Source organism: Brienomyrus brachyistius, unplaced genomic scaffold, assembly GCF_023856365.1.
Source record: "Brienomyrus brachyistius isolate T26 unplaced genomic scaffold, BBRACH_0.4 scaffold46, whole genome shotgun sequence".
NCBI lineage: Eukaryota > Metazoa > Chordata > Actinopteri > Osteoglossiformes > Mormyridae > Brienomyrus > Brienomyrus brachyistius.
In genome coordinates, this window is record NW_026042321.1 from 2,427,301 (window position 1) to 2,454,272 (window position 26,972).

The 26,972-nt window shown below is 40.7% G+C and overlaps 1 protein-coding gene across 1 annotated transcript; it reads left to right on the forward strand.

The window, feature by feature from the left end:
- The first annotated feature begins 1,077 nt into the window (after positions 1-1,077).
- On the forward strand, positions 1,078-26,880 carry LOC125723232 (lysyl oxidase homolog 3B-like). The gene is made up of 14 exons (XM_048999641.1): positions 1,078-1,522; positions 4,530-4,832; positions 5,491-5,654; positions 7,730-7,947; positions 16,118-16,325; positions 16,417-16,597; positions 17,097-17,251; positions 17,724-17,894; positions 19,491-19,650; positions 19,933-20,176; positions 22,847-22,962; positions 24,718-24,854; positions 25,153-25,264; positions 26,158-26,880. The coding sequence occupies exons 1-14, from the start codon at positions 1,360-1,362 to the stop codon at positions 26,229-26,231; spliced, it is 2,406 nt and encodes an 801-aa protein (XP_048855598.1). The 5' UTR covers positions 1,078-1,359; the 3' UTR covers positions 26,232-26,880.
- Positions 26,881-26,972: the final 92 nt, after the last annotated feature.

Here is a 26,972-nt window from a genome sequence, read left to right on the forward strand (position 1 = left end):
ATATATCTATGGATTTGTCTCTTTCTTCAGTTCTTGTTTGCTTTTATCCTCATTGCCAATTTTTTAAACAAGCCTATTCTCTTGTGAGAGACTCTGTTAGTACATCAAGTTCTGTTTGGCTATAGTTCACTTTAGGTAAATTTAACAACTAATTTGTTTTATAAATATTGCAGTATTTATTGTTAAATGTTCAAAATTAGGGGCGGCATGGTGGTGCAGTGGTTAGCACTGTCGCCTCACACCTCTGGGACCCGGGTTCGAGTCCCCGCCTGGGTCACATGTGTGTGGAGTTTGCATGTTCTCCCCGTGTCGTCGTGGGGTTTCCTCCGGGTACTCCGGTTTCCCCCCACAGTCCAAAAACATGCTGAGGCTAATTGGAGTTGCTGGATTGCCCATAGGTGTGCATGTGTGTGTGAATGGTGTGTGAGTGTGCCCTGCGATGGGCTGGCCCCCCATCCTGGGTTGTTCCCTGCCTCGTGCCCATTGATTCCGGGATAGGCTCCGGACCCCCCGCGACCCAATAGGATAAGCGGTTTGGAAAATGGATGGATGGATGGATGTTCAAAATTACATAGTGATTTTTCCTAACGCCATTTCCTATTTATATTTTATGCACATAAAGGCCTAAGAATATCAGGATCGGTATTGGTAATACCAATCTTGGTACTGGATCAAATTGGATCAAAAAGAAAATCAATGGTACAGACCATCCCCATTTCCGCTGTAGTTTGGAGCCGAAGTTGTCAGTCTGGAGCAGAAAGACGAGGCGGAAGAAGAAGTAGTTCCTATCATACTGACATTTATGTCCTGATAGTAATTCATGTCCAGTTCATTATAATAACATAAACATCTAAAACATTTAAATACCAGCTTAAATCGACTGTCAAAAAATAAAACCTTTAGAAAGACTTGATATTTCATTTTCTCAATCCGCACATCCTTAGTTTTCACGCTGTAAAAATTACAAGACGGAGACAGAGAGAGAGAGAGAAACACGTGGTTTCAGCAAAACCAAATGGCAATGAATCCCATTTCACTTCCAGACATGCTTTCAAAGCGCTGAAGGTGTGACCATAAGAATTTATGTATTTTACGTATTAGTATGATAACACTTATGTCCATTTCAGAATTTATCCCGCATTGTGCACCCAGGGATTTGTTTACGATAAAGCGATAAAGAACGGAGATGCCCTCATTTAATGTGGGTGGATAGAAAGGAATTGAATCATTTAAAATTTTAAATATTAATTTTTAAATCCGTCTTATTATTTAAAAGGACAATGTTTAAAACGTTGTAGCTAATATAAAAGACGTTTTATGGATAATCGAGCCCTTATAATTACATATATGTTCTAATGAATGCAAAGGTTATACCAAAAATCCCAACCCCACCTTCTTCACACGCAAGCAAATAACATATTGGAGCACCACGTTGGAGCAGCAGTCTCTCAAAAACACAGGAGTGATGGATCTGCTTTCACTTTTAGGAAACGTATAAATAACAACCGACGTCAAAGATTTGGTATGTGTGGAATGATTTAATCCATTGTGTTTGTCAGTGCTACATTCTGTTAAATACGACCAATTCAAGTGAAAACTTAAATATAGCTAACAGTCCGCTTCTAGTTAGTTAGACTGAACAGAGCGCTACTTTTCCCTTTTTGAATACCTGCAAAAATAAGCGATCTCAATTCGGATTGATGTTTTGAAAATGTGGTGGCGTATATTTTGATCCAGATGTGATTGCAAGAGATTACCAATAAACCGCGATGTTATGACTTATGCTAAACTCAGTGTTCCACGCCATGCCATGCATATGGCTGTGAACAGCGAATAGGTTTCAACTACAATTTTACTTTTTGTCTGTTTTTTGTCTTTTAGTTATACATTTATAATGTGTGAAATGCAAGGGTTTAGTGTGTCGAACTGAACCAGATGCACAAAGCAGTAAATAAAGACATTGTCTAGTGCTCTTTCTTGGCCTATTATTTGTGACATTCAAATAATTAAAATAACTTTTCTATACTCGGCTTTAGCCGATGTCCTGACACGTCCAGCTTTAACTTAAAGGAGAGTGCTGCCCGAGGGTAACTAACTTTCATTATCATAATTTACTCGGGGGCATAAAACATAACTATTGTTCTTTAAACCTGTTTTGAATCTCTGAAGTTTTGACTAAGATTATAGCGGGAAATGATACTGGTTTCACGCCCACAATTCATAAAGCCGCAGAAACAAAAAGCAATTTAACAACATTTAAAAGTGTTGAATATCTTTTTGAGAGATCGTCTTCCGTCGTGGCATCCCCATGCCCCCCCCCCCCCCCCCCCCTTTGCAACGTATTCAACCCAGCCCCCAATCATACGAAATACAGGTCATTTCTCCACTAAGATGTTTTTTTTAAATCTATGTTTGCAAGCTTTATTTTTACAGTATTTCCCACTTCCAGCTTTAAGGTATTCTGTTATAAAGTGGGTCATCGAAATCATTGAAATATTCAAGCGCTACCTTAAAATTATTAGTAGGGAATAAGATGGAACGCTTTTGTCACGTGATTATGCTATTACACCATTAAGACTTTTGCTTTGAAAATGACATTACTTCATCCAGTGGTAATATCATTTTGTAACTTTCTAATGTATTTCTAATGTGGTTCTTTCAATTTTGTTTTACAATGTAAATCAGTCTAAGAAAGCTGGTCAATGTAATTTTTGGGAGATGAGTTCATTGTAATAGCTAAGCTACAGTCTTGTTTTTTTTTTTTCAAAGAACATGTAATACTACTGAAATTAAAAATGAAGTCAGGAGGCTATGTTCCACAAATGGAAAATGACTAATGTCGGAACAAAGCAGGAGTATCTAAGTGTCCAGGTTCAGTTAAAAAATAACATTAGACTCGCTAAGAGGAATGTTAAAAGGAAGATTGCACTGGAGGCTAAGGGTGACATTAAATGGATGATATATTTTTCCAGTATTTTAACTCTAAAAGATCTCTAAAAGCTGAAGTGTCTAATCTACAGAATAGTAAAGGCTTTATAATTAAAATGAAATCAATAAACAATAGTTAATGAGTTTAATGATTGCTTTGCATGTGTATTCTCTGTAAAAGACATACATACCAACCAGTTACATACCAACTCTCATTCCTTATCCTGCTTCGTCTTTGACTAATATACTGTATGTATAACTGAAGCTGATGTGCTACAAAGCCTAGCTAAGCTCAAAATAAATAAATCGCAGGGCCCTGATGGAATCTTAGCCTACAGTTTTAAAAGAGATGAGGGATATTATTAGCTAACCTGTAACTTTACTATTCCAGAAATCATTATCTACTAGTGTGGTACCTTCTGATTGGAAGCATGCTAATATAATGCCCATATTCAAAAAGGGGGATAGAAGTAATCCAGCAAACTACAGGTCAATCAGTTTAACTTGCATAACTGGAAAGGTAATGGAAGCTATAATCCAAGTGAAAATGATAGATTACCTGGATTCAAATAACATTCTGTGGGATAGCGAACATGGATTTAGGAGAGGTAGATCCTGTTTAACAAATCGGCTTGAGTTCTTTGAGGAAGCCACAAGGGAAATTAATCATAAAAAGGCCTTCAATGTGATCTACTTGGATTTCCAGAAGGCCTTTGATGTTGTCCCCCACAAACAGCTCCTTCTTAAGGTGAAAGCAACAGGGATTTTAGGAACTATAGTAGCTTGGATCGAAAACTGGTTAACAGACAGGAAGCAGAGAGTAGTTATTAGAGGTACGATGTCACAGTGGGCCTGCGTTCATAGTGCGGTACCCCAGGGTTCAACTTTAAGGCCACTATTATTTCTAATTTACATAAACAACAGTGACACCACTATATACAGTAAATTGGTTAAATTTGTAGATGATACCAAGGTGGGTGGTGTAGCAGATATTGAACCAGCAGCACAGAGGCTACAACAGGAACTGGGCTTAATCAGTAACTGGGCTGATACCTAGCCGATGAAATTTAATGTAGACAAATGTAAGGTAATCCGTGCAGGGAGCAGAAATATAAAGTACAAATATTTTACAAATATAGTACACTGAAATAAGGGTAGCTAATTATGAGAAAGATCTTGGTGTGTATGTTGATGCTTCCATGTCCAACTCTCACCAATGTGGGGATGCAATTAAAAAGGTCAATTGAATGTTGCTTGGTAAGATTAATTCCTTGGTAAGATCTTATACAAATCTTTTGATAAAAGGAGATCAAGGAAGATAATCGTGTTAAATCTTTTTTCTAATTACTTTGGCCAAAAGCAACTGTCAAATATACATTTTTAGTGTTTTTAGAGTTTAGTAGACCTATTAGTTAAATTTTGTAAATGAATAATAATACTTGAATATAATGTAATATTAATATTTTGAATTGTACATTGTTAGGCAGCGGTAACATATTTGTAGTGTGAAGAGTTCTTTTTATAGAAATGATACAGGTATCTTAAAACATTTTGTTACATATTGGTAACTGCCAGTCTTTTCTGTTTTATCCCCGATTCAGAGATGAAGACGGTAGCATCCTGGCAGCATCGGACAGTGGCCTTCTTTGTGGCCATTTGGCTGCCATTCTGCCTTGGCCAGACCACGCCTTCCCCTCAGCACCATGGTAGCAAACTTAAGTTCCGATTGGCTGGCTACCCACGCAAGCACAACGAGGGACGTGTAGAGATCTTCTACCAGGGCGAGTGGGGCACCATTTGTGATGATGACTTCTCCTTGGCAAACGCGCATGTGCTTTGTCGCCATTTGGGTTTTACTTCAGCCATAGGTTGGACCCACAGTGCCAAGTATGGAAAGGGAATAGGTAAGAGACCTCTCCTCGAATGCTGTGTCCAGGTTTGTTCACCTTACTGCGAAAAGGACATTGCTGTTTTAGAAGGGGTCCAATGCAGGCCTACAAAAATGATTCCTGGTTTTGGAGGGATGTGTTAGGAGTATTGGCAGAGCTGAATATGTTTAGCCTCAAGTAAAGGAGACTAAGGGGTGACATGATCCAGGTATATAAGATTCTAACAGGTCTAGATGCTGTTCATACAGACTTTTACTTCAAAATAAGTTCTAATTCAAGAACCTGTGGCCACAGTTGGAAATTAGTGGGGTAGCACTTTAACTTGGATCTGAGAAAAAAACTTCTTATCACAGCAGCTAATTAGAGCATGAAATAGTCTGCCCAAAGGGATAGTGCAAGCTAAAACCCTTGATTCCTTCAGATCTGCACTTGACAAGGCCCTGCCAACTTAAAATGATTAAGTTTAATTCCCTCCAAGCAAGCTCAATGGGTTGAATGGCCTCCTCTCGTTCGTAACTCTCTTATGTTCTTATAAGTAGAGCAACTATTTCGAGATGTCATGTCTGGTATGTTGAAGCCATTTTGGATATCTTCTTTTCATACACCTACATGATTAATCCCAGGGACAAGTTAGATCTCATCAGGCTTTTCTTGTGTCCTGTTCTATGTACAGGGAAGATCTGGTTGGACAATGTGCAGTGTGTTGGCAGTGAGAAGAGCATAGACCTCTGTAAATCCCGAGGCTGGGGCAACAGCGACTGCACCCATGATGAGGATGCCGGCGTGGTTTGTAAAGATGAGAGGTTGCCAGGTTTTGTGGACAACAACATCGCTGAGGTAGGATATTTGTACTATCAATTATAGTCATCAATGTGCTTATTTAAAAATGAGAATTCTTAAAAAAAATTACCTACTTACTGTAACACAATAACTAAACATGATCTGTAGGCCCTACCTTGGACTGTGGTTCATCATCCTATTTGAAGCCATTTTGCATATTTAAAAAGTAAAACATTTAACCCTTGTTTGCTTAACCGTAGGAAGTCTCATATATGCCTTGCAGAAGTGGGTCTTTTTGTGCTTTTTCGGGAAGATTGATTGTCTGAAAAGTGCACGTTATACTTAGTACTAAACATATGCTTCAAATTTTATTTAAGCAATTTTGCAGTCTGAATGCTAAAAAGTTTAAATGATTAGACATTACATACTGGTAACAACAAAGTGTAAAATTATACAAGAACTATGTAGAGTTGCGTGGATTTGACTGGTGCTGAGAGCATAAGTGTACAGTGGAACTTTGGGGTCTATGGCAAACTGCTGTTTTAGTCATGGCGTTATCACAAATTTGAAGATGAGAGTTGTGTTCCCCAAAAGATGAGTGGTTCTCTGCCTCTGGAGCATATATTTTGGAGTCAGATTGTTTCTCTCTGCAGCTGTCATGACAGGGACAAATGAGCAGCCCATTAAAAACACATTTATTGCCATTCACAAGCTGAGTTATGACAAGGCTATGACAACCACATCCCTGCCTCTGGTAGCTCTACTCATGGTCTAGACCAGTGGTTCTCAAACTCGGTCCTCGGGCCCCACTGCCCTGCTTGTTTTCCAGCTATCCCTGCCCTACACACTGCTGATTACCTGGATCAGGTGTGTTCAGTCAATCAGAAGCTGAAAGACAGCTGGAATAGCGCAGGGATAGCAGGAAAACATGCAGGGCAGTGGGTCCCGAGGACCGACTTTGAGAACCACTGGTCTAGAGCCTTGAGCCCAAAACAAGGCACCCTAAATTGGGCCATCATTCCATAATGACCACTGGTCCCTGAGACTAATGAACTGCAGGAATTGTGTAGTCAATGGGACTTGGGGCTGCTGACTAGATGGGCAACTTCACGCTTGGGTGCGTGACTGGAAAAGCAGCAACAAACCTTATAAGGCCCTAGCTGCAGAACTCCAACTAATCAGAGCCATGAATCCATGAACGAGACCCTAACTGACCATGGTAAGAAGCTCAAGATATGGTGTCTGCCGTCCAGAACCTTTTATCCGAAAACAAAATGCTGGCGCGCAAAATCACAAAGCTGCCGACCATAGCAGTAACACTGTTCAAAACCCAAGAGTAACACAAACATGCTAAGCCTAGCCCCACAAACTATACCAAATAAAGCTTTGAGCTTTGCACTCATGGAGCACCGATGATGACTATGCAGAATGCAATGCTCTGTTTACATAACATTTAGTGCTAACTACCACTGGCTCATGGCAAGATACCAGACAAGGCTCAGTTACCTACTTTACAGGCACTCCCTATGTTATGCACAAAACCTATTCCCTAAGTCTGTCTTTAAGTCTAATTTGTAAGTGTAAGAAAAATTATACAGTAATAATAAAATACTGTACTGTACCTTGGGCTGAAGGCATGCAATATTTTAATGCGCGTCGCAAAGTAGTGCGTGTGTTAGTTATTATGAACCATTGTATTTAACTTAATTTTTAATGTAGTATGCTTTATGGCAGTCCATTCGTAAGTATGAATTGACCATAAGTTGGACATTCTTAACACCTTCAGGACCGGTGTGACAATTGTATTTTTTTTTTTGGAGATAGAAAATGTGCATGTGTTGTGAGATATGTACATACACTCAGCAAGTTTTAGTCTTTATATTCTTGCTCAGTTCTTTGCCTCATGCTGGTGATGGAGATGGATGAAGAGGATCAAGTTTTCAAATGGTCACTGGTGATTCTGTGTTATGATAAAATTCATCATTCATCCTTGGGCTGCCCCCCCATCATGCCCATAGCTTCCAGGATAGGCTCCAGACCCCCCCCACAGCCCAGAAGGATAAGCGGTTTGGATGGATGGATGGATGGGTGGGGGAGGAGCACTTTGATTGACAGGTGTCTCCTGTGTGCAGATGGAAGTGGATGACAACATTGTAGAAGAGATCCGCCTCCGCCCTGTAGTAGCATTTGCCAAGACGAAGACGCCCATCACTGAGGGTATAGTGGAGGTGAGGTACCGGGATGGCTGGGGTCAGATCTGTGACCTGGGCTGGACCCCCAAGAACACACACGTCATTTGTGGTATGATGGGATTCCCCTATGAGAAGAAAGTCAACAAGAACTTCTATAGGTAAGCCGCAGATAGAGATCCCGTAAAACTGCCTGTGTCTCTTTATCTGGAAGAATGTATATTTTAATTCACCTGTATGCATTTTAATATTATAATCAAGACTATAATCAAGCATTATTATATAGCTTTTACTTTTTTATTGGTCTATTGAGCAAGGGACCTGTAGTATCTCATATGGCGTCTCATCTGTACGGTATAAGAGCTGACCTACAGGTACAGGAAGTCATTGGGTCAGATGTGCAACTTAGATACTTTGAATGATTTTATGATAGGGTTATTTGCAATCTTGCCTTTAAGTGGATCTGACAAGTTCCGGAATCTTGCAAACAATGAGCAAGAAATTAGAATTTTCACTTCATATTTAAGCCATATTGCCCATCCATAGTGACTTCTTGTTTGTTATATTTAGTATATTTTGGTTTTGTTGTTAATCTATATTCACTTTTCAGTACATTGTGTATTTTGAGTATTTGCTGATGAACGTATGCACCACAGGGTAATTCAGCAAGAGCTGGACCAGACTTTGCAGACATACTCTATAATACAAGGTCTGTTGTATTACTTGCTTTTTAAAAAACTTATTTGATTGCCTTTTAAGGATATATCTTACATTAGAAATCACTGAGAGCTTCTTTGTTTCTACCTTGCTTATTTGAAACTAGTGGAGCCTGGTTTTGAAATATGTACTTTTGTTAGTGGAGTTGGCTTTTGTGAAACTTGTCCCACAGTTACAGTGTTTGGTTATAATATTCTGACATGGCTTAACTGGCCTGGAACAAGCAAACCATTTTAACATATTTATCTTCCAAAGCGAATATTCCATCCATCCATCTATCCATCTCATCTATTTAGCACTTGGTGGCATGGCAATATTATGTGGACTAACAAAATAGGCCTTCATAGAAGTAACCTTATGAAAATATGTGCAAGAGCTTCATGCAGTTAATTGAGACAATAAATGTTCCATGAAGAGAAATTTGGGTTTATTCACTGTCAGCAAGGTCTTTTCTTCAATGTTCTTTATTATTATGAACGCATAGTATCTCACATTTAAAAAATTTAGACTTGAAACAGAAAGGTTTGGATCTTTATTATGGGCTTAAATTACATGGTTAAATTCATTCATTCTTCAACTGTTTATCGGGTAGCATAGGCTCATAGGCACAAAGAGACTGCAGCTTGGATAGGATAGGCACAAGAAGACTGCACCTTGGACAGGATAGACACAAGGAAGACGGCACCTTGGACGGGATAGGCAACCGGAAGATGGCACCTTGGACGGGATAGGCACACGGAAGACGGCACCTTGGACAGGATAGACAAAAGGAAGACGGCACCTTGGACAGGATAGGTAAACAGAAGACGGCACCTTGGACAGGATAGGCACACGGAAGACGGCACCTTGGACAGGATAGACACAAGGAAGACGGCACCTTGGACAGGATAGACACAAGGAAGACGGCACCTTGGACAGGATAGGCACAAGAAGACTGCACCTTGGACAGGATAGACACAAGGAAGACGGCACCTTGGACAGGATAGACACAAGGAAGACGGAACCTTGGACAGGATAGACACAAGGAAGACGGCACCTTGGACAGGATAGACACAAGGAAGACGGCACCTTGGACAGGATAGACACAAGGAAGACGGCACCTTGGACAGGATAGACACAAGGAAGACGGAACCTTGGACAGGATAGACACAAGGAAGACGGCACCTTGGACAGGATAGACACAAGGAAGACGGCACCTTGGACAGGATAGGCACACGGAAGACGGCACCTTGGACAGGATAGGCACACGGAAGACGGCACCTTGGACAGGATAGGCACAAGGAAGACGGCACCTTGGACAGGATAGGTAAACAGAAGACGGCACCTTGGACAGGATAGACACAAGGAAGACGGCACCTTGGACAGGATAGACACAAGGAAGACGGAACCTTGGACAGGATAGACACAAGGAAGACGGCACCTTGGACAGGATAGACACAAGGAAGACGGCACCTTGGACAGGATAGACACAAGGAAGACGGCACCTTGGACAGGATAGACACAAGGAAGACGGAACCTTGGACAGGATAGACACAAGGAAGACGGCATCTTGGTCAGGATAGACACAAGGAAGACGGCACCTTGGACAGGATAGGTAAACAGAAGACGGCACCTTGGACAGGATAGGCACACGGAAGACGGCACCTTGGACAGGATAGGCACACGGAAGACGGCACCTTGGACAGGATAGGCACACGGAAGACGGCACCTTGGACAGGATAGACAAAAGGAAGACGGCACCTTGGACAGGATAGGTAAACAGAAGACGGCACCTTGGACAGGATAGGTAAACAGAAGACGGCACCTTGGACAGGATAGGCACACGGAAGACGGCACCTTGGACAGGATAGGTAAACGGAAGACGGCACCTTGGACAGGATAGACAAAAGGAAGACGGCACCTTGGACAGGATAGGCACAAGAAGACTGCACCTTGGACAGGATAGACACAAGGAAGACGGCACCTTGGACAGGATAGACACAAGGAAGACGGAACCTTGGACAGGATAGACACAAGGAAGACGGCACCTTGTACAGGATAGACACAAGGAAGACGGCACCTTGGACAGGATAGGTAAACAGAAGACGGCACCTTGGACAGGATAGGCACACGGAAGACGGCACCTTGGACAGGATAGACACAAGGAAGACGGCACCTTGGACAGGATAGGTAAACAGAAGACGGCACCTTGGACAGGATAGGCACACGGAAGACGGCACCTTGGACAGGATAGGCACACGGAAGACGGCACCTTGGACAGGATAGGCAGAGACACCAAGCACGTGTATTTGGACTATTCTATCTATCTAAAAAAAATAAATAAATAGTTTTTCCCTTTCCCTTTCCCCCCTCCCTACTCGTATCCTTATCTGTATGTTGGCTCTTACCTTAGTATTTGTATTTTAAATTCCTCCTCTTATATTGTATTTTTTTTATTGTATTTTTATAACTTGTAATATGCTGGTGTACTGCTGCTGGAAACTAGAATTTCCCAGAGGAACCTTCCCGAGGGATTAATAAAGTTCTATCTATCTATCTATCTATCTATCTATCTATCTATCTATCTATCTATCTATCTATCTATCTATCTATCTATCTATCTATCTATCTATCTATCTACAGGTGGAAATGGAGTAAACCTATGTCAATTCCGCACATGATTCAAGATTCAATATGCTATATTTGTCACATACACAGTTATGCAAGTACAACATATAGTGAAATGTACCATATTCTGGTCCTGAGACCATGCACTAAAGTTGAACAAATTAGGGAATTGAGAATGTATAGCAAAATATACCCAAATAAACATTACAAATATAGACAATATCTGTACAGTGTGCAATATACAATAATACATATACATATGTGTTTGTATTGTAAAGTGCATTGTGCCAGTTGTTCTTGGTGTAAATAGACCTAAGACATAGATGTTATAACAGCAGGTGAGGATGTTTCCCTGACAGTTCAGAATGTGTTATTATGAATAGTTAAAAAGCTGTGATGATATTCCCTGATTTAAAGGTCCTGTGGCCTTTGGGTAGAAGCTCCTCCCGAGCCTCTCTGTGTTTGCCGTAATACTCCTGAAACGTTTGGCTGACATAAGCAGGTGGAACAGGCAGTTACTGGGGCGAGACGACTCTGAGATGATCCTGGTTGCTCTGGTCTTACATCTCCTGGGGTAACTGTCCTGCTGAGACAGTAGATCTGTTATTGGGACAAGAAAGCTGAACTATAGTCAATGAACAGCAATCTCACATAGTTCCCATGATTCTTGTGCACGTGGCTGAATGTGGAGTGCAGATTATGAGAGATAGCGTCATCCTTCTTTGTTTTATAAATACCCCGATATTTATTACAATAAAATCACATAGCTATATTTATAACAAAATCACATTGCTGGAACAGCATGTTATATGCATGCAGTATTAGTATATTCAACAAAATACTTTTACATTTTTTTTTCAGGCCATTCGGATCTTTTTGTTGTGTATGTTCTTACAACCAAATCCATTTTTTTTTCCAGTTCATTTATCATTTATCTTCTGAGTTTGCAAATGTTTACAAGGAGGCATTTGTATTGTGATTCAGTGGCAGGCTATTTGCATAACCAATCGACAAAGAAAGTGATTGGTTATGCAATTCAAGTCCCACCCAAAAGTACCGAAGTACCAAAGTAGTACCCCAGCTGATACTGGTACTCAACCAGAAGTTAATGGAAAAGCAAAAGAACCGAAAATACCGTACCAAAAGTACTTTACTTGGTGGGTGGAAAAGTGCCCGTTGTTCATTGCCAAATCTGAGCATGACTAGAATATGTCCCAGTCTACGCCATCGAGCACGTCCTGTAGCGTGGCTTCTGATTGGGCAGACCAGCGCTTGATCTCCCTCGTGATGGGATGTTTCTGACGAAACTTTTGTTTATATTCCAAGATGAGGAAAAAAACATTGTGGTCTGATGGCCTAAACACCTTTATAGTCTTTGAAACAGCTTTGTTGCCCTGCTTGTACGGCGTGTGACAGTGATCCAGTGTGTTAGCTCCCCTGGTTGAAAACGTGATGTGTTGGTAAAAATTAGGCATTTGGTTAGGCGTAGGTTCACTTTATTAAAGTCTCCTGCCACAATGAGTGCTGCTTCTGGGTGTTTGTTTTGAGTCACGCTAAGCACGTTGTACAATTCAGGCAATGCTATACCTGTGTCCACATGAGGTGGGGTATAGGCTGCCATGGTGATAAGTAAGCTGAACTCGCGAGGTAGGTAGAATGGAGGTGGAAAACCTCAAAATCTAATTGTGGAACTTGATTTCCAATGTCCAGAAGTGTCGTTCTGTCATAAGCCACTAAACATTTTGTATAAGCAAAAACGACAATAAAAAGTAAATAAAATACTAAGTAAAATAGTCTTCACAGAGTGATCAGGAAGGTGTCAGAGCGTAGCCAAGCCATATTGCAGAGTCTGAACGATTAAATCATACAGATGCCGGTTTGGTAATTCGTAGACTGAATGGCAGTTTTCACGCCTTGCAAATATTTCGAAATGTTGATGGATTTCTGGTCAGTCACACACAATCATTGTCCAAAGGTCAAAAGGGTCTTTTATAGAGATTCATTTGGTTTCAGTTTTAGCTATGATTTTTACCAATTAGTAAGTAAAGCTTTGAAGTAATGAAGTAATACATGTCAACTATTGCAATGACCAAGAGAAGGGTTCAACATCGAAGAATTTCTCTCAGAATACCCCCCATTGCTTCAATGACAGAATTGCAGACTCTAGGCATTTTTTTAACCAGCTTACAGATGTGGTTCTCTAAGAGTCCTGTAGGTGTTTCCACAAGTTCTGCCACAAGTTGGCTACCTTGCTTTTTCTCCTTCCAGTGAGCCTCTTCACTGGGACCCATTGTATACTTCATGGTACGGTGGTCTTCAGAATTAGTATTTTGTATTCAAATCTGTATCATCCATCTGTCTTCAATACCCGGACAGAAAACTATCTATGTATATATATATTTTTTTCATTTAATCGGTAATCTCAAATAGGTCAAAATGATGTTACTTGACAAATCTGAGACAATAAAAATTTATATTAAGACAAAAGGAGGGACAAAAGGAGGGACAACCCAGCCTTCAGGGAAAACTAAAAGGCTTTATTAGAACAACAAAACACTACAAAATAGAAGCATAAGGACCACAAGGGGGGCAAAACAGGAAGCTGGGTTAACAATAAGGAAAGCCATGGACTAATTGAATGTTCGGTTGAGGTTCAGGGAAATAAGGCAGAGGACACAGTAACTACCAACATGGGGAGCAGAGAGGAGCAGAACAACACTACACACTACCAGGGCTAACGTAGACAATGACTGGACTAAGGAATATCACACAGGTGGGTTCTGATATACAGGGGTAATGAGGACCAAATGATAGAGAGGTACGAATGACTAGAAGCCACAGGGGAGGAAAGTGTTAGTGTACCAGTAATGACTTTTTGGTAAAAATTTGACTAGTAATTTCTGTGTGAAATGCCAATCCTTTACTTTCACTAAAAAACACCAGCTAGCGGTTTATAAAACCCAAAAAGAAATTGCTAAATCAAAGATCTAAATTGCAACCTAAACAGGGATATTATTCCAAATAATATGTCTCTGGGACAACCAAAAGGTTGATTTTTTACCCCCTATTTTGCATATGAACTAATATCCAGTTGTGATCAACCATTTACATACACATCACAAACATGTTTGTCATGGCAGCTTTTGGCTTCCAGTGGTTTTTACAACACTGGAAGCCAAAACTGGCACTGGAAGAATGATTATACAACACACAACTTTATAAAAAATAAAAAATCACAGATTTGATGCACAGGTCTTAAATAGTTGATTTTCTGAAACCAATAAAGGGTCAATATTATACGTACTGGGTCAGAAAAATACATATAACACATCTAATATTTGGTTAAATGTCCCTCATCACTGTTCACCTCGATCAGACATTTGGTCTGTTGGCATCAACAAGCTTCTGGCAGAATTCTGATTAGATATTTTTTTTTACATACTCTTTTTGGCGGACTTGATAGAGTTCAAGCGAATTTGTTGGGTGCCTGGCATGAACCCCACCTTTAAACACAGTCCACATATTGTCAGTGGGGTTGAGGTCAGGACTTTGTGGGAGGCTTTTCCAAATGCTTAATGTTAGTCATTCCAAAACCAGCTTTGATTTATGTTTATGGTCATTGTCCTGTTGGAACACCCAATTATGTCCAAGTTTAAGCTTTCTAGCTATTGATTTGGGGTTGTGTTGAAGAATTCTGAGGTAAACCTCCTTCATTGTTCCATCCAGTTTGTGCAGCGCACCAGTTCCTCAGGCAGGAAAACAGCCCCAGAGCATGATGTTACCTTGCTTAGCAATTGGTACAGTGTCCTTGGGGCTGAATCCCTGACCTTTTCCCCTCCAAACATACTTCTTGTCATTGTGACCAAACAACTCAATTTTTGTTTAATCTAAGCACACACCTCTCCTCCATGTGATCAGTCACACACTTTACCTGAGCTTGGAGCCGTTCTGGAGCAGGGACTTTTATCTTGGATGGCAGCCTCTCAGGCCATGACAATGTAAAACTCGCCTGACCGTATGGAGTGACATTGGTGCTCCAGCAGCTTATTTTGCATGACAGACCTGTAGCTTGTTGGTTCTTAACCATCCAGATAAATTTCCTCTCACCTGACGGTGATAGTTTGGGCTTTGACAAAGTGACTACAGCTCCATATGACTTGTACGTACAACAGATTGTCTAAACTGATGATCTTGGGATTTGAGGTTGTTTAGAAATGATTCCAAGAGACATTCCTGACTTGTGTAAGTCTACAGTCCTCTTTTTCAGATCAGTTTTGAGTTCCTTGGACTTCCGCATTGTAACATTTGTTGCTCAATGCAATAAGTGATGTTAAATGAGCCGTTTTTATGTCGGTACAGAGAAACTACCAGCTGTAGTCAATCATGATCACTAACAGGTGGTTAAGAGGCTTTGGCAGTACATCTTTGACCATGTATCTATAATTCTGACCATATGTTTGTTTCAGAAAATTAATTAAAAATACAATTTATGATTTCTTTCTTTCTTTATGAAATCATTGGAAGCCCAGAACTGCCATGGCATGTTTGTGATAAGTGCATGTAAATTTTTTTTTATCACAATCATCCTTTATTTTGCAATCATTATTGTCTCCTTTTGTTTTTCAGTTGTGAGGGAGTCATGCATCTCTGATCACAAAATTATTTAATCATTTGTGTAGTAATGATGAAGGTATATTAACTGTTTTGTTCTGCAAAGTTACATTCCAGTCTGACAGAGAACAATATTTCTTAATTAAAATATTTTGGCCTATTGTGTTATAATATGTTGTAAGGTGTTGTTATGTGTCACAGACGTAGAGAGCTGTTTAAACATTACTGTGTGATTGTAACCCTTTAACTTGATTAAGCATGATTTATGCAGGATGCAGTGAGATCCAGGCTTCCACTCTGATGGGAGTATTACTGAGTCCTGATTTTTTTTTGACAAAACATGCAGATAATAGTAACTCTTTGTTAAGCATACTTCTGTCTGCCTCTACATTCCAGACTCTTCACAGAGAAGCAGCAAAACTACTACCACCTCCACTCAGTGGCCTGCACTGGCACCGAAGTGCACCTCTCCAGCTGCAGTGTGAAGTTCAACAGAGGGAACAGCAGCACTAGCTGTGCAGGGGGCATGCCAGCTGTGGTCAGCTGTGTCTCTGGCCCACAGTTTGCCCAGGCCTCTGGTCAAAAGAAGAAACTTAAAATATCGGTAAAGTGAAGAGCGAATAGAAGGGTGTCAGCATTACAGGTAATTTTTTTTTTCCTGATCCTTACATCCGTCCCGTGTCACTCCGCTACAGAACAACGTGAGGCTGAAAGCAGGTGCCCGGATTGGAGAAGGCCGAGTGGAGGTGCTGAGGCACAGCAAGTGGGGCAGCGTGTGTGATGAGCGCTGGGGCCTGCAGGAGGCCAGTGTGGTGTGCCGGGAGATGGGCTTCGGCAGTGCCAAAGAGGCCCTAAGAGGGGCCCGCATGGGCCAGGGTGAGGAGCCTGTCATTCCTGCACCAAAGCTCAGTTACGATCATGCAGTGCCTCGAGTTCCATCTCTCATTTTTATGATTATTTTTCTGTTATATTTCTATTTCTCAATCAGGTCGTGCATTTCACTTTTAATAAATTATACGGAGAAATACAAGCTCAAATGCATGAAATTCAGCTGCTGTAACACATGCCGCTGTACAAAGGCAAAACACGGTACGCTGACACTGAAATTGAGAAGTAGGGCTTCTGAGTTCTTGACAGTCCATCCATATGTGTAGTAAGTAGGTAAATCATGTGCCGAAGAGACCCAATTCTCGTCATAATTCAATATTGATAAAATGCGCAGTTACTGCGTTTTGCCTTCATATGGTAAACATATTTAATAACTTCGAATACTAATTTATTTGTTGAAGCAGTTTACTTCTGTGCTGCAATGTATAGAGCCCTATAAGGTGTATCTACTGTGCTGTAAAGGGTTGTGCCTTTGCCATTGCTGCAGGATTTGGGCCCATCCATATGAATGAGGTCCAGTGCACAGGACAGGAACGGTCCATCTGGAGCTGTCAGTACAAAAACGTTACCTCAGAGAGCTGCCAGCACACACAAGATGTCTCCGTGAGGTGCAACGTACCTTACATGGCCTATGAAAACACGGTCAGAGAGCCGTGCCCGCCGTTTCCCTCCAGTCAATCCAACTCTTCCTTCTACCCAGTCAGATTTTCATTCTTACGCACATACAATGTCCAAGCAATCAGGACTTTTATCTATAGTTAAAGGTAATTATATTGACAAAACAGCCTGAATATTGTCCCCCAGAATTGAATGCAAGTGCAAAATGCAAATAGAAAAATCTATTTTTCTGCACCCATTTATTCATTTGGTTATGCATTTATTTATATACAGTACATCCATAAGATATATAAGTGGAAAATTAAATAGGCCTTCTTACAATAAGAGCAATGTGAGTGCAATTCTTCAACAGTTGCAAAGTGTTTCATTCAGTCATTCATTTAATAGATCACAAACTTTATTCCAGTGCCCTTTGTGATTTATTTTAGCGGTTGTTTTGTCTGTTTCCCTGCGTACCTCCATGTCTCCCGCTGTAACTCTGTCTTTGCACTTGCAGATACGCATCACAGGGGGGCGCACACGGTACGAGGGCCGTGTGGAGGTGGCAACCACAGACAAGAACGGAACTCAGGGCTGGGGGTTGATCTGTGGAGATGGCTGGGGTACACTGGAGGCCATGGTAGTTTGTCGGCAACTGGGCCTTGGCTATGCTAATCACGGCTTGCAAGTAGGTCACCTTCCACCTCCTCCAGACCTGCATCACCTTCACATCACAGACACTAAACCCTAGTGCCTTAGAACTCTGTAGGATCTGAGATGATGAGGCTATGAGTCCCTCAATTCCACCCCTGCTCTGTATATGTGGTGTCTGCGTGCTCCACATATTGTACAGGTATCTTATGGCAATATTTCCCAACCTGATCCTTGGGGAACCCTGGGCAGTTCACGTTTTTGCTCCCTCTCGCTGGATTGCCTGCAGTGTGTGCACCCTTGAAAAGCATGATAGTTAAAATAGTTAAGATAGTTCAAATTTCTACAAATAGGGATTACATTCTGAGATATTACTTAAAGACTGAGTAATCATACCTACATGATAAATGATTTGAATTATTTATTCAGTTTTTGCAGAATCTCGTTCCTTGATTATTGCGCCTGTTTTGTTCTGGTTCTCTAACTTCCCCAGGTCGTTGCTGAAAATGTGGCAAACGGCAAAAATGTGAAAGTACAACTTAAATGAAAAACGGGCATGTCATACGACATATTTTTCATTTACAACTTGTGAATTTTTAAAACTGGTAATTCTGTGCAAAAGTGGGTCTAGGCTGTCTTGGAAGAAGGAGCAAAACATACTGCTTGGTATTTGCACACACAGTAATATTTCTTTTATCTGTTGAGGTCGTGTAAAAACATTGTTAGCAAGTATTTAATTAGATTTTAATAATGGTGCAGGAACCCTGTAATTGACTGGAGTTTGGTGCTGGGTGTACCACAGCCTTCTGCCATATGTTGCTTGGTATAGGCTCCAGGCCTCCATGACCCTGTACTGACTAAAGTTTGTCCTATAATTTCACACAATTCCCCTTATAATTTCTGCACATCTGGATTGTGGGTGGACAGACCAGTTATGAAGGTGAAGTTGATGTTAAAGTGGGGAACTAATTGAATATGCAGGTAGCCATTAGATAATGGGTCTGGAATAACACTCACTGAAAGAATTTGAGTTTGGATAAGTTGTGTCAGGTGTTGAGCACACATCAGAAATACTAATCTTGTATTTAAGCGGATTTATTACCGAAAAACATTACTACACAATGAAAATGGGAGGTTAAATTTCCTGTTCCCTAAGAAATTGATTTAAGTATTATACGTTGTATTCAGTTAATAACAAAAACACCATTATTACAGAATACTTTCAACTCATGAATGTGCTGAAGGTGTCTGAGAGCAGACCTGGGACACACTGGAAGTGTCTCCCAGCTACCTTGGGAATGATTGGTGATCTCCTACAGCAAGCTGGTATCTGTGGCCATGCTCAATCCTGCTTGCCAGGCTGCCTGCATTGCCCTCAGCAGGAAAAGTGACTGGAAGATGATAGTTGCTTGATTATACTAGGCAGTTTCCATAGTGAATTTTAATGTGCTTTCGCAATAGCGACAATTGGCCGAGGCATAAACACCTATTTTTAAAATGGCAAAACGTGAAAACAACAAATGCAGAGAGTCCTTACGTGCCAGGAACCCTCTTTACACCCTTTCATTAGAAGCATTTGAGTTCACAGAACAAGTTCTGCTGGCTAACCCTTGAATTTCTTGTTGCTGCCAAGGAAACATGGTACTGGGACAGCAGCAATGTGACGGAGATGGTCTGGAGCGGTGTGAAGTGCACAGGGGAGGAGATGACCCTCAGCCACTGCCTGCACCAGAAAAGTGGGAGCTGCCGTAGGGCGGGGGCACGCTTCTCGGCAGGTGTCATCTGCGCTGAGAGTGAGTGACACAGGGGCAGGCATTCCCTTTCTGCCTGTGCCTTTCCCTGAAGACCTTATAAGGAGAATCGTCGTTATTTTATTAAGATTTTGTTCAAGTTTGTTCTAATGGTCATTTATGTCTTTGTTACATTTAAATTTGTAAAAATACTTTTTTGTTCCAGTTGGTAAAACTGTTATATCCCCCTTTTTCTGGAACAAAGACACAATTTGCTAACATCTGGTGAAACATTGTGCATATGCTTAGCGTAATGTGACACCGGTGTTCCCCTTTATGCGGCAGCTGCCCCGGACCTGATCATGAATGCCACACTAGTCCAAAGCACAGTTTACATTGAGGACCGGCCCCTGCATATGCTGTACTGTGCGGCTGAGGAGAACTGCCTCTCCAAGTCAGCCGCCAACGCCAGCTGGCCCTATGGCCACCGCCGACTGCTGCGTTTCTCATCCCAGATCAACAACGTTGGCCGTGCTGACTTTCGCCCCAAGGCCGGCCGCCATTCCTGGGTGTGGCATGCCTGCCATGCGTAAATATCCATTTAAATTACTTTTCATGAATCCAATGCAGGGTCACAGGAGGAGCTTGAGCATATCTCAGGCCATGGAGGGCACAGTCTATAGGAGGGCAAAGGCAATTTAGCTAAGCTAACTGTGTATCTTAATAATCTGGGATGAGTGCAGAGTACTCAGGGGAAAGCCATGTAACACAAGGGAGAACATGTTAACCTCGTATGTACACAGAATGGATATGAAAACTCTGCATAGGCACAGAATGCACATGCAAACTCCACATATAGACAAAATGCACATGCAAACTCCGCATATGCACAGAGTGGATAAGCAAACTGTATATATGCAAAGTAGGTATGCAAACATATGCACAGAATGGATATGCAAACACTGCATATACACATAGTGGACACGCAAACTCCATAAATACAAAGAATGAACATGCAGACTCCACATACACATAGAGTAGATATGTAAACACCGCATATACACAAAGTAGATATGCAAAATCTGCATATGCACAGAGTGTACATGCAAACTCCTTATATACACAGCGTGGATACAAGAAGTGTATGAACCCGTTAAAATGCCAGATTCTTGTGATGTAAGCAAAGAAGACGACAATAAACTTTTCCTACCTTTAATGTGGTCTATAACCTGTACAATTCAACTGAAAACCAAAGAAATCTGTTGGGGGGGGAGAAATATGATTATTATTTTTTTTAAGCTGGTTGCATAAGTGTGCACATCCGTCAGCTAATACTTTGTTGAAGCATGTTTTGTTATAACTACAGGATTTAGTCTTTTTTCGTACACGTCACATACTTTGAAGCATGTTTTGATGTAACTACAAAATTTAGTCTTTTTTCGTACACATCACATACTTTGAAGCATGTTTTGATGTAACTACAGAATTTAGTCTTTTTGGGTAAACATCACATCTGCCATCAATTAAAGTGACTCTGGTTAATCCCAAATAATTAAAGTTCTGCTGGCATAGTAGGTTTTTCCTCATTTACTCAGTTACATCCTACAGCAAAAGCCACGATTCATAGAGAGCTTACAAAGCATTAAAGGGATCTCATTGCTGAAAGATATGTCAGGAGAAGGGTACAAAAAATGTCCACGGCTTTAGATATACCATGGAAGACAGTGAAGACAGTCATCAAGAAGTGGAGAAAATATGGGACAACAGTGACGTTACCGAGAACTGGACGCCCCTCCAAAACTGATGAAAAAACAAGATGAAAACTGGTCAGGAAGGCTGCCAAGAGGAACAGCGAAGGAGCTGCAGGAATTTCTGGCAAGAATTGGCTGTGGACTACATGAGATAACAATCTCCTGTATTCTCCATGTCTGGGCTGTGGGGTAGGGTTGCAAGAAGGAAGCCCTTTCTTACAAAGAAAAACATCCAGCAAAAAATATGTCAAGTCTCCCAAAAGCATGTGGGAAAATGTTTTATGGTCTGATGAAACCAAGGTTGAACTTCTTGGTCACAATTCCAAAAGGTATGTTTGGCACAAAAAAAACAATACTGCACATCGCCAAAAGAACACCATACCCACGGTGAAGCATGATGGGGGCAGCATCATGCTTTGGGGTTGTTTTTCTTCAGCTGGAACTGGGGCTGTAGCCAAGGTGGAGGGAATTATGAACAGTTACAAAACCTTCAGGTGTCTTCTAGAAAGCTGAAGATGAACCCAGGCATACATCAAAATCAGAGTGGCTTCATCAGAAGAAAAGTTTTGGAATGACCCAGCCAGAGCCCAAACCTAAATCCAATTGAAAATCTGAAGGGGGCCGTGCACAAGAGATGCCCTCGTAATCTGACAGATTTGGAGAACTTTTGCAAGGAAGAGTGGGCAAATATTGCCAAGTGAAGATGTGCCATGCTGATAGACTCCCACCCAAAAAGACTGAATGCTGTAATTAAATCAGCAGGTGCTTCAACAAAGTATTACTTTAAGGATGTGCACACTTATACAGCCAGCTTATTGTGAGTTTATGTTTTATAATTTTACCTCTGACAGATTTGTTTGTTTTTCAATTGAATTGAACAGGTTATAGGTCACATTAAAGGTGGGAAAAGTTTTTAAATGATTCATCATGGTCAAATTTTCTTACATCACAAAAACCTGGCATTTTAAGAGGGATGTGTACACTTTTTATATGCACTGTATACACAGAGTGGATGTGCAAACTCCGCATATACAAAGGATGGATATGCAAACCCAGAGTGCATGTGCAAACTCCGCATATACACAGAGTACAGAGGGAAGATTCAAAACAACAAGGAGCACAAAATTGATACTGGCATGTAGCAGAGGCAACAGTGGTACATACTGAGCCATAGCCACCCTGTATATAAATAGAAAATAACTAATTAGAAAATGCGAGGCTGTCAGTTTGATTTCATCGTTGATAGAAAGAAAATTGGCCCCAAGTCCCCCACCCCCCACTCCCCTAATATTGGTGAGGACGTCCTTAAAAAACATACCTTAATCTTCACCCTTAATAAAATGTCATGGGGTTTACGTCTGTTTGCATTAGGAATAGTGAGTATAGTGTTATGATCCATGACCTTCAAACATGAAGTAAAGAAAATTACATTATACAGTCTAACAAAAAGTGTAAAAGAAAACAGGAACCCAGCACAAAGATGATTTAAAATGTGTTGGACCGTGCAGGCATTATCACAGCATGGATATCTTCACTCACTACGACCTGCTCTCTGCAAACGGGACCAAGGTGGCCGAAGGGCACAAGGCCAGCTTCTGTCTCGAGGATAGCGACTGCAATGAAGGTAAGCAGAGATGCATTGTGATGGACTCTGGGCTCCATGGTACGGGCTCCATGCCCCTAAAACCAAGATTAGCATCCATCTGATTATTTGTATCTTCTATTTAACAGGGTTAAAGCATTACTTGTTCCTGACTTTTAGTACTTTGGGATGGGTCCGGGGTTGCTAAGCATGTATAGCTGATGGAGGTTTCCAGTGCCAACATTTCTGTACATACACACATACATAACATACTGACTGTAAGACGGCTAAATAACAGATAACACAGCTAAATAACAGATAGCACAGCTAAATAACAGATAACACAGCTAAATAACATATACTCTAAATAACAGATAGCACAGCTAAATAACAGATACGCTAAATAACAAATACGCTAAATAACAGATAATACAGCTAAATAACAGATAATACAGCTAAATAACAGATATGCTAAATAACAGATAATACAGCTAAATAACAGATAATACAGCTAAATAACAGATAATACAGCTAAATAACAGATAATACAGCTAAATAAAAGATACGCTAAATAACAGATAACACAGCTAAATAACAGACACGCTAAATAACATAACACAGCTAAATAACATAACACAGCTAAAGAGATACGCTAAATAACAGATAACACAGCTAAATAACAGATAACATAGCTAAATAACAGATACGCTAAATAACAGATACACTAAATAACAGATAACACAGCTAAATAACAGATACGCTAAATAACAGATAACACAGCTAAATAACACATACTCTAAATAACAGATAACACAACTAAATAACATACGCTAAATAATAGATAACACAGCTAAATAACACATACTCTAAATAACAGATAACACAGCTAAATAACAGATAACAGCTAAATAACACATACTCTAAATAACAGATAACACAGCTAAATAACAGATACGCTAAATAACAGATAACACAGCTAAATAACACATACTCTAAATAACAGATAACACAGCTAAATAACAGATACGCTAAATAACAGATAACACAGCTAAATAACAGATACGCTAAATAACAGATAACACAGCTAAATAACAGATAACATAGCTAAATAACAGGTACAGTGAAGAACTTTAAAAAATGGAAATTGTCTTTTTTTATTTGTTAAAATTTGTTTGAAAATATCTTGCACGACACTTTTGTGGAACAGGGTTACAGTGAGACGGGTTTATCTCACGGATCACAAGGCACGAGGCCAGGGGACACCCTGGGCGAAATGTCAGCCCAATGCAGGACACGCACGAACATGATCTGTCACTTTGTGAAACATATACCACCTATGTTTCATGCTGATGGAAATTAGATATCTCAGAGGATACATACTTACACATAGAGCGGTAAGAGATTGGGATCAAAACCTACAGCCCTGGAGGTATATAGGTCTGCGGCACTTGCAATGTGCCAACCAGCTCTTTAGCCATCACTTGGTTATACAGTAGTCCTCTTGTATGAATAGGTAATACATTCCAAGGCCAATCGCATATAGCCAAAACCATGGATAACTGTGAACCATCCATGGAACCCCATATATATATGAAAAAACATCTTGTTACACATTTTACAGTTTGTTAAGGACTGCCGATAACTGAGACTGTGATTACTGAAACTGCGAATTCGTGGGGGACTATTGAATTAGACACTTTGATAATTTTGGAGAACATTTTAGCGCTGCCACATCAAATATAAATGGTACAGCTGGTGTATCTGTTTCTGGGTGTCTTCGTTTGACGTTTACTCCAGGCGTTGCGAAGCGGTATGCATGTGCCAACTTTGGTGACCAGGGGATCACAGTGGGCTGCTGGGACTTGTACGCACACGACATAGACTGCCAGTGGGTCGACATCACTGACGTCAAGCCGGGACATTACATCTTTCAGGTGTGTTCTGAGGCGGGGTAACAATGTGTGGAGGCACTTCATCAGTCAGACCAACAAAAGGGATCTGCTGTAATATTTTGTTTAGGATTTATGAGGTGACGCTATGATGGTCATTTGTGAATGAGCTGATACATGTTGCACTGCAGGCATCCCTGTGTAAAATGTTGATTAAATGAGTAAATCTGTTATGTATATGCCTAGGAATATCTGTCTTTAGAGCATCATTGGATGTTACAAGTAGATGAAAATCCATACCAACAACAGCATGACAACAACAATAACAATTTTGTACTTGCAGGTCGTAATAAACCCAAACTTTGAAGTATCAGAAAGCGACTTTACCAACAATGGCATGAAATGTAACTGCAAATATGACGGGTATCGAATTTGGTTGCACAACTGCCATCTCGGTAAGTTGTTTTTGTATGTATGGTATTTGTTTATTCAGGCTTTACATTTTGTCTGTTGTCATTTAGAATCGTTTTTAGCAATGTCTTTGGTTTTCTTTAAAAAAATGTTTTTTATTTTCTGTGATATCGTGGTATGTAAGGACGCACACTGTGGTATGCAAGGACGCACAAGAGACCTGGGTGCACGATCATGCATCTGTAGCTTTGGGGCTCATTTAAGCACTCAAGGGAATGGGCAGAGGAGAGAGGTGACAGTGGAGCTGGGGTTACTGATTCAGGGGGGTGCGGCACGCGTCCATCATGCCAGCATGTGACAGGGAAGGTGGCGAAAGAGAAAGAATAAGCAGCTTGCTTATCCCGGGCTTCCTGAGGCCCTGAGCTGGGACAGTCAGCAGCGGCACCGTATTAGCTTTGCGGTGGTTGCTTTGTGTCATCCAGCTGGCGTGGGGTGTCACATCATACAGGGTTCAGTTTGGGATTCCCTCTTGATGTGGCACATCACATAGGGCTCAGTTTAGGATTCCTTCTTATTGTGTCACATCACACATGGCTTATTTTGGGATTCCTTCTTATCATGCCACATCACATATGGCTTATTTTGGGATTCCCTCTCGATGTGGCACATCACATAGGGCTCAGTTAAGGATTCCTTATTATCGTGGTATATGACATATGGCTTATTTTCGGATTCTGTCTCAATGTGGCACATCACATAGGGCTCATTTTGGGGTTTCCTCTTGTGGCACATCACACAGGGTTCATTTTGGGATTCCCTCTTGTTGTGGCACATGACATAGGGCTCATTTTGGGATTCCCTTTTATCATGGTGCAGTACATAGGGTTCAGTTTGGGATTCCCACTTTTGAACTTCCCAACTTCTCCCTACTCCTCAGGTGATGCATTCAGTGAAGAGGCAGAAAGAAGCTTTGAGAAGTACCCTGGACAGCTCAGTAATCAGGTTTCCTAAGCAATACTAGGCTCAGCAGGAACATTCTTAAGGAATATAGCCAACCTTTATCTTGAATGGACTCCCTTTTAACCTTTGAATTTGAATGTCATTTCCTGTTCATGTCAACAACCCATAAAGTACAACAAATCAATATACACAATTTTGGAGTACGGTGCTATGATTGTATACCAGCTGAAATTTCCAGTAGTCTAAATGGGAGTATCTGTGAAGGTGTCAGGTATGTTAACAGTATTATGCTGGAATATGTAGTAATTTTTCATAAACCAACCAAGTATTCAGATTTTTATTATGCTTTCCAACACAAATAATTCTGTTTTGGGTCTTATACAAATGTTTTGTAATACTATATTACACATACAAAGAAATATAAGAAATGTTTGTCTGAGTTTTTGGTTATAAAATATATATGCAGGCAATCCCTGGATTAAAAACATTTGACTTATGGACCACTGGTTCTTACGAAATGACTGCCATAAAGCATATTATAAGATGAGAGAGGCCTGTAATTTTCACCATAGGTATACCTCAACTATGAGAGACAAAAGGAGACAAAGAAATCCAGATAATCACATTGACTGAATTTTAAAGAATTTATTTACAAAGTATGGTGGAAAATAAGTATTTGGTCACCTACAAACAAGCAGGATTTCTGTAAGAGGCTCCTCTGTCCTCCACTCGTCACCAGTATTAATGGCACCTGTCTGAACTCATTAGCAGTATAAAAGACACCTGTCCACA

Coding starts and splice junctions, on each gene's coding strand:
- LOC125723232 (XM_048999641.1), top strand. CDS start 1,360: ATGCAAAGGTTATACCAAAAATCCCAACCCCACCTTCTTCACACGCAA. Junction 20,177..22,846: donor GTGTGGCATGCCTGCCATGC/GTAAATATCCAT, acceptor TGGACCGTGCAG/GCATTATCACAGCATGGATA. Junction 25,265..26,157: donor GTTGCACAACTGCCATCTCG/GTAAGTTGTTTT, acceptor CCTACTCCTCAG/GTGATGCATTCAGTGAAGAG.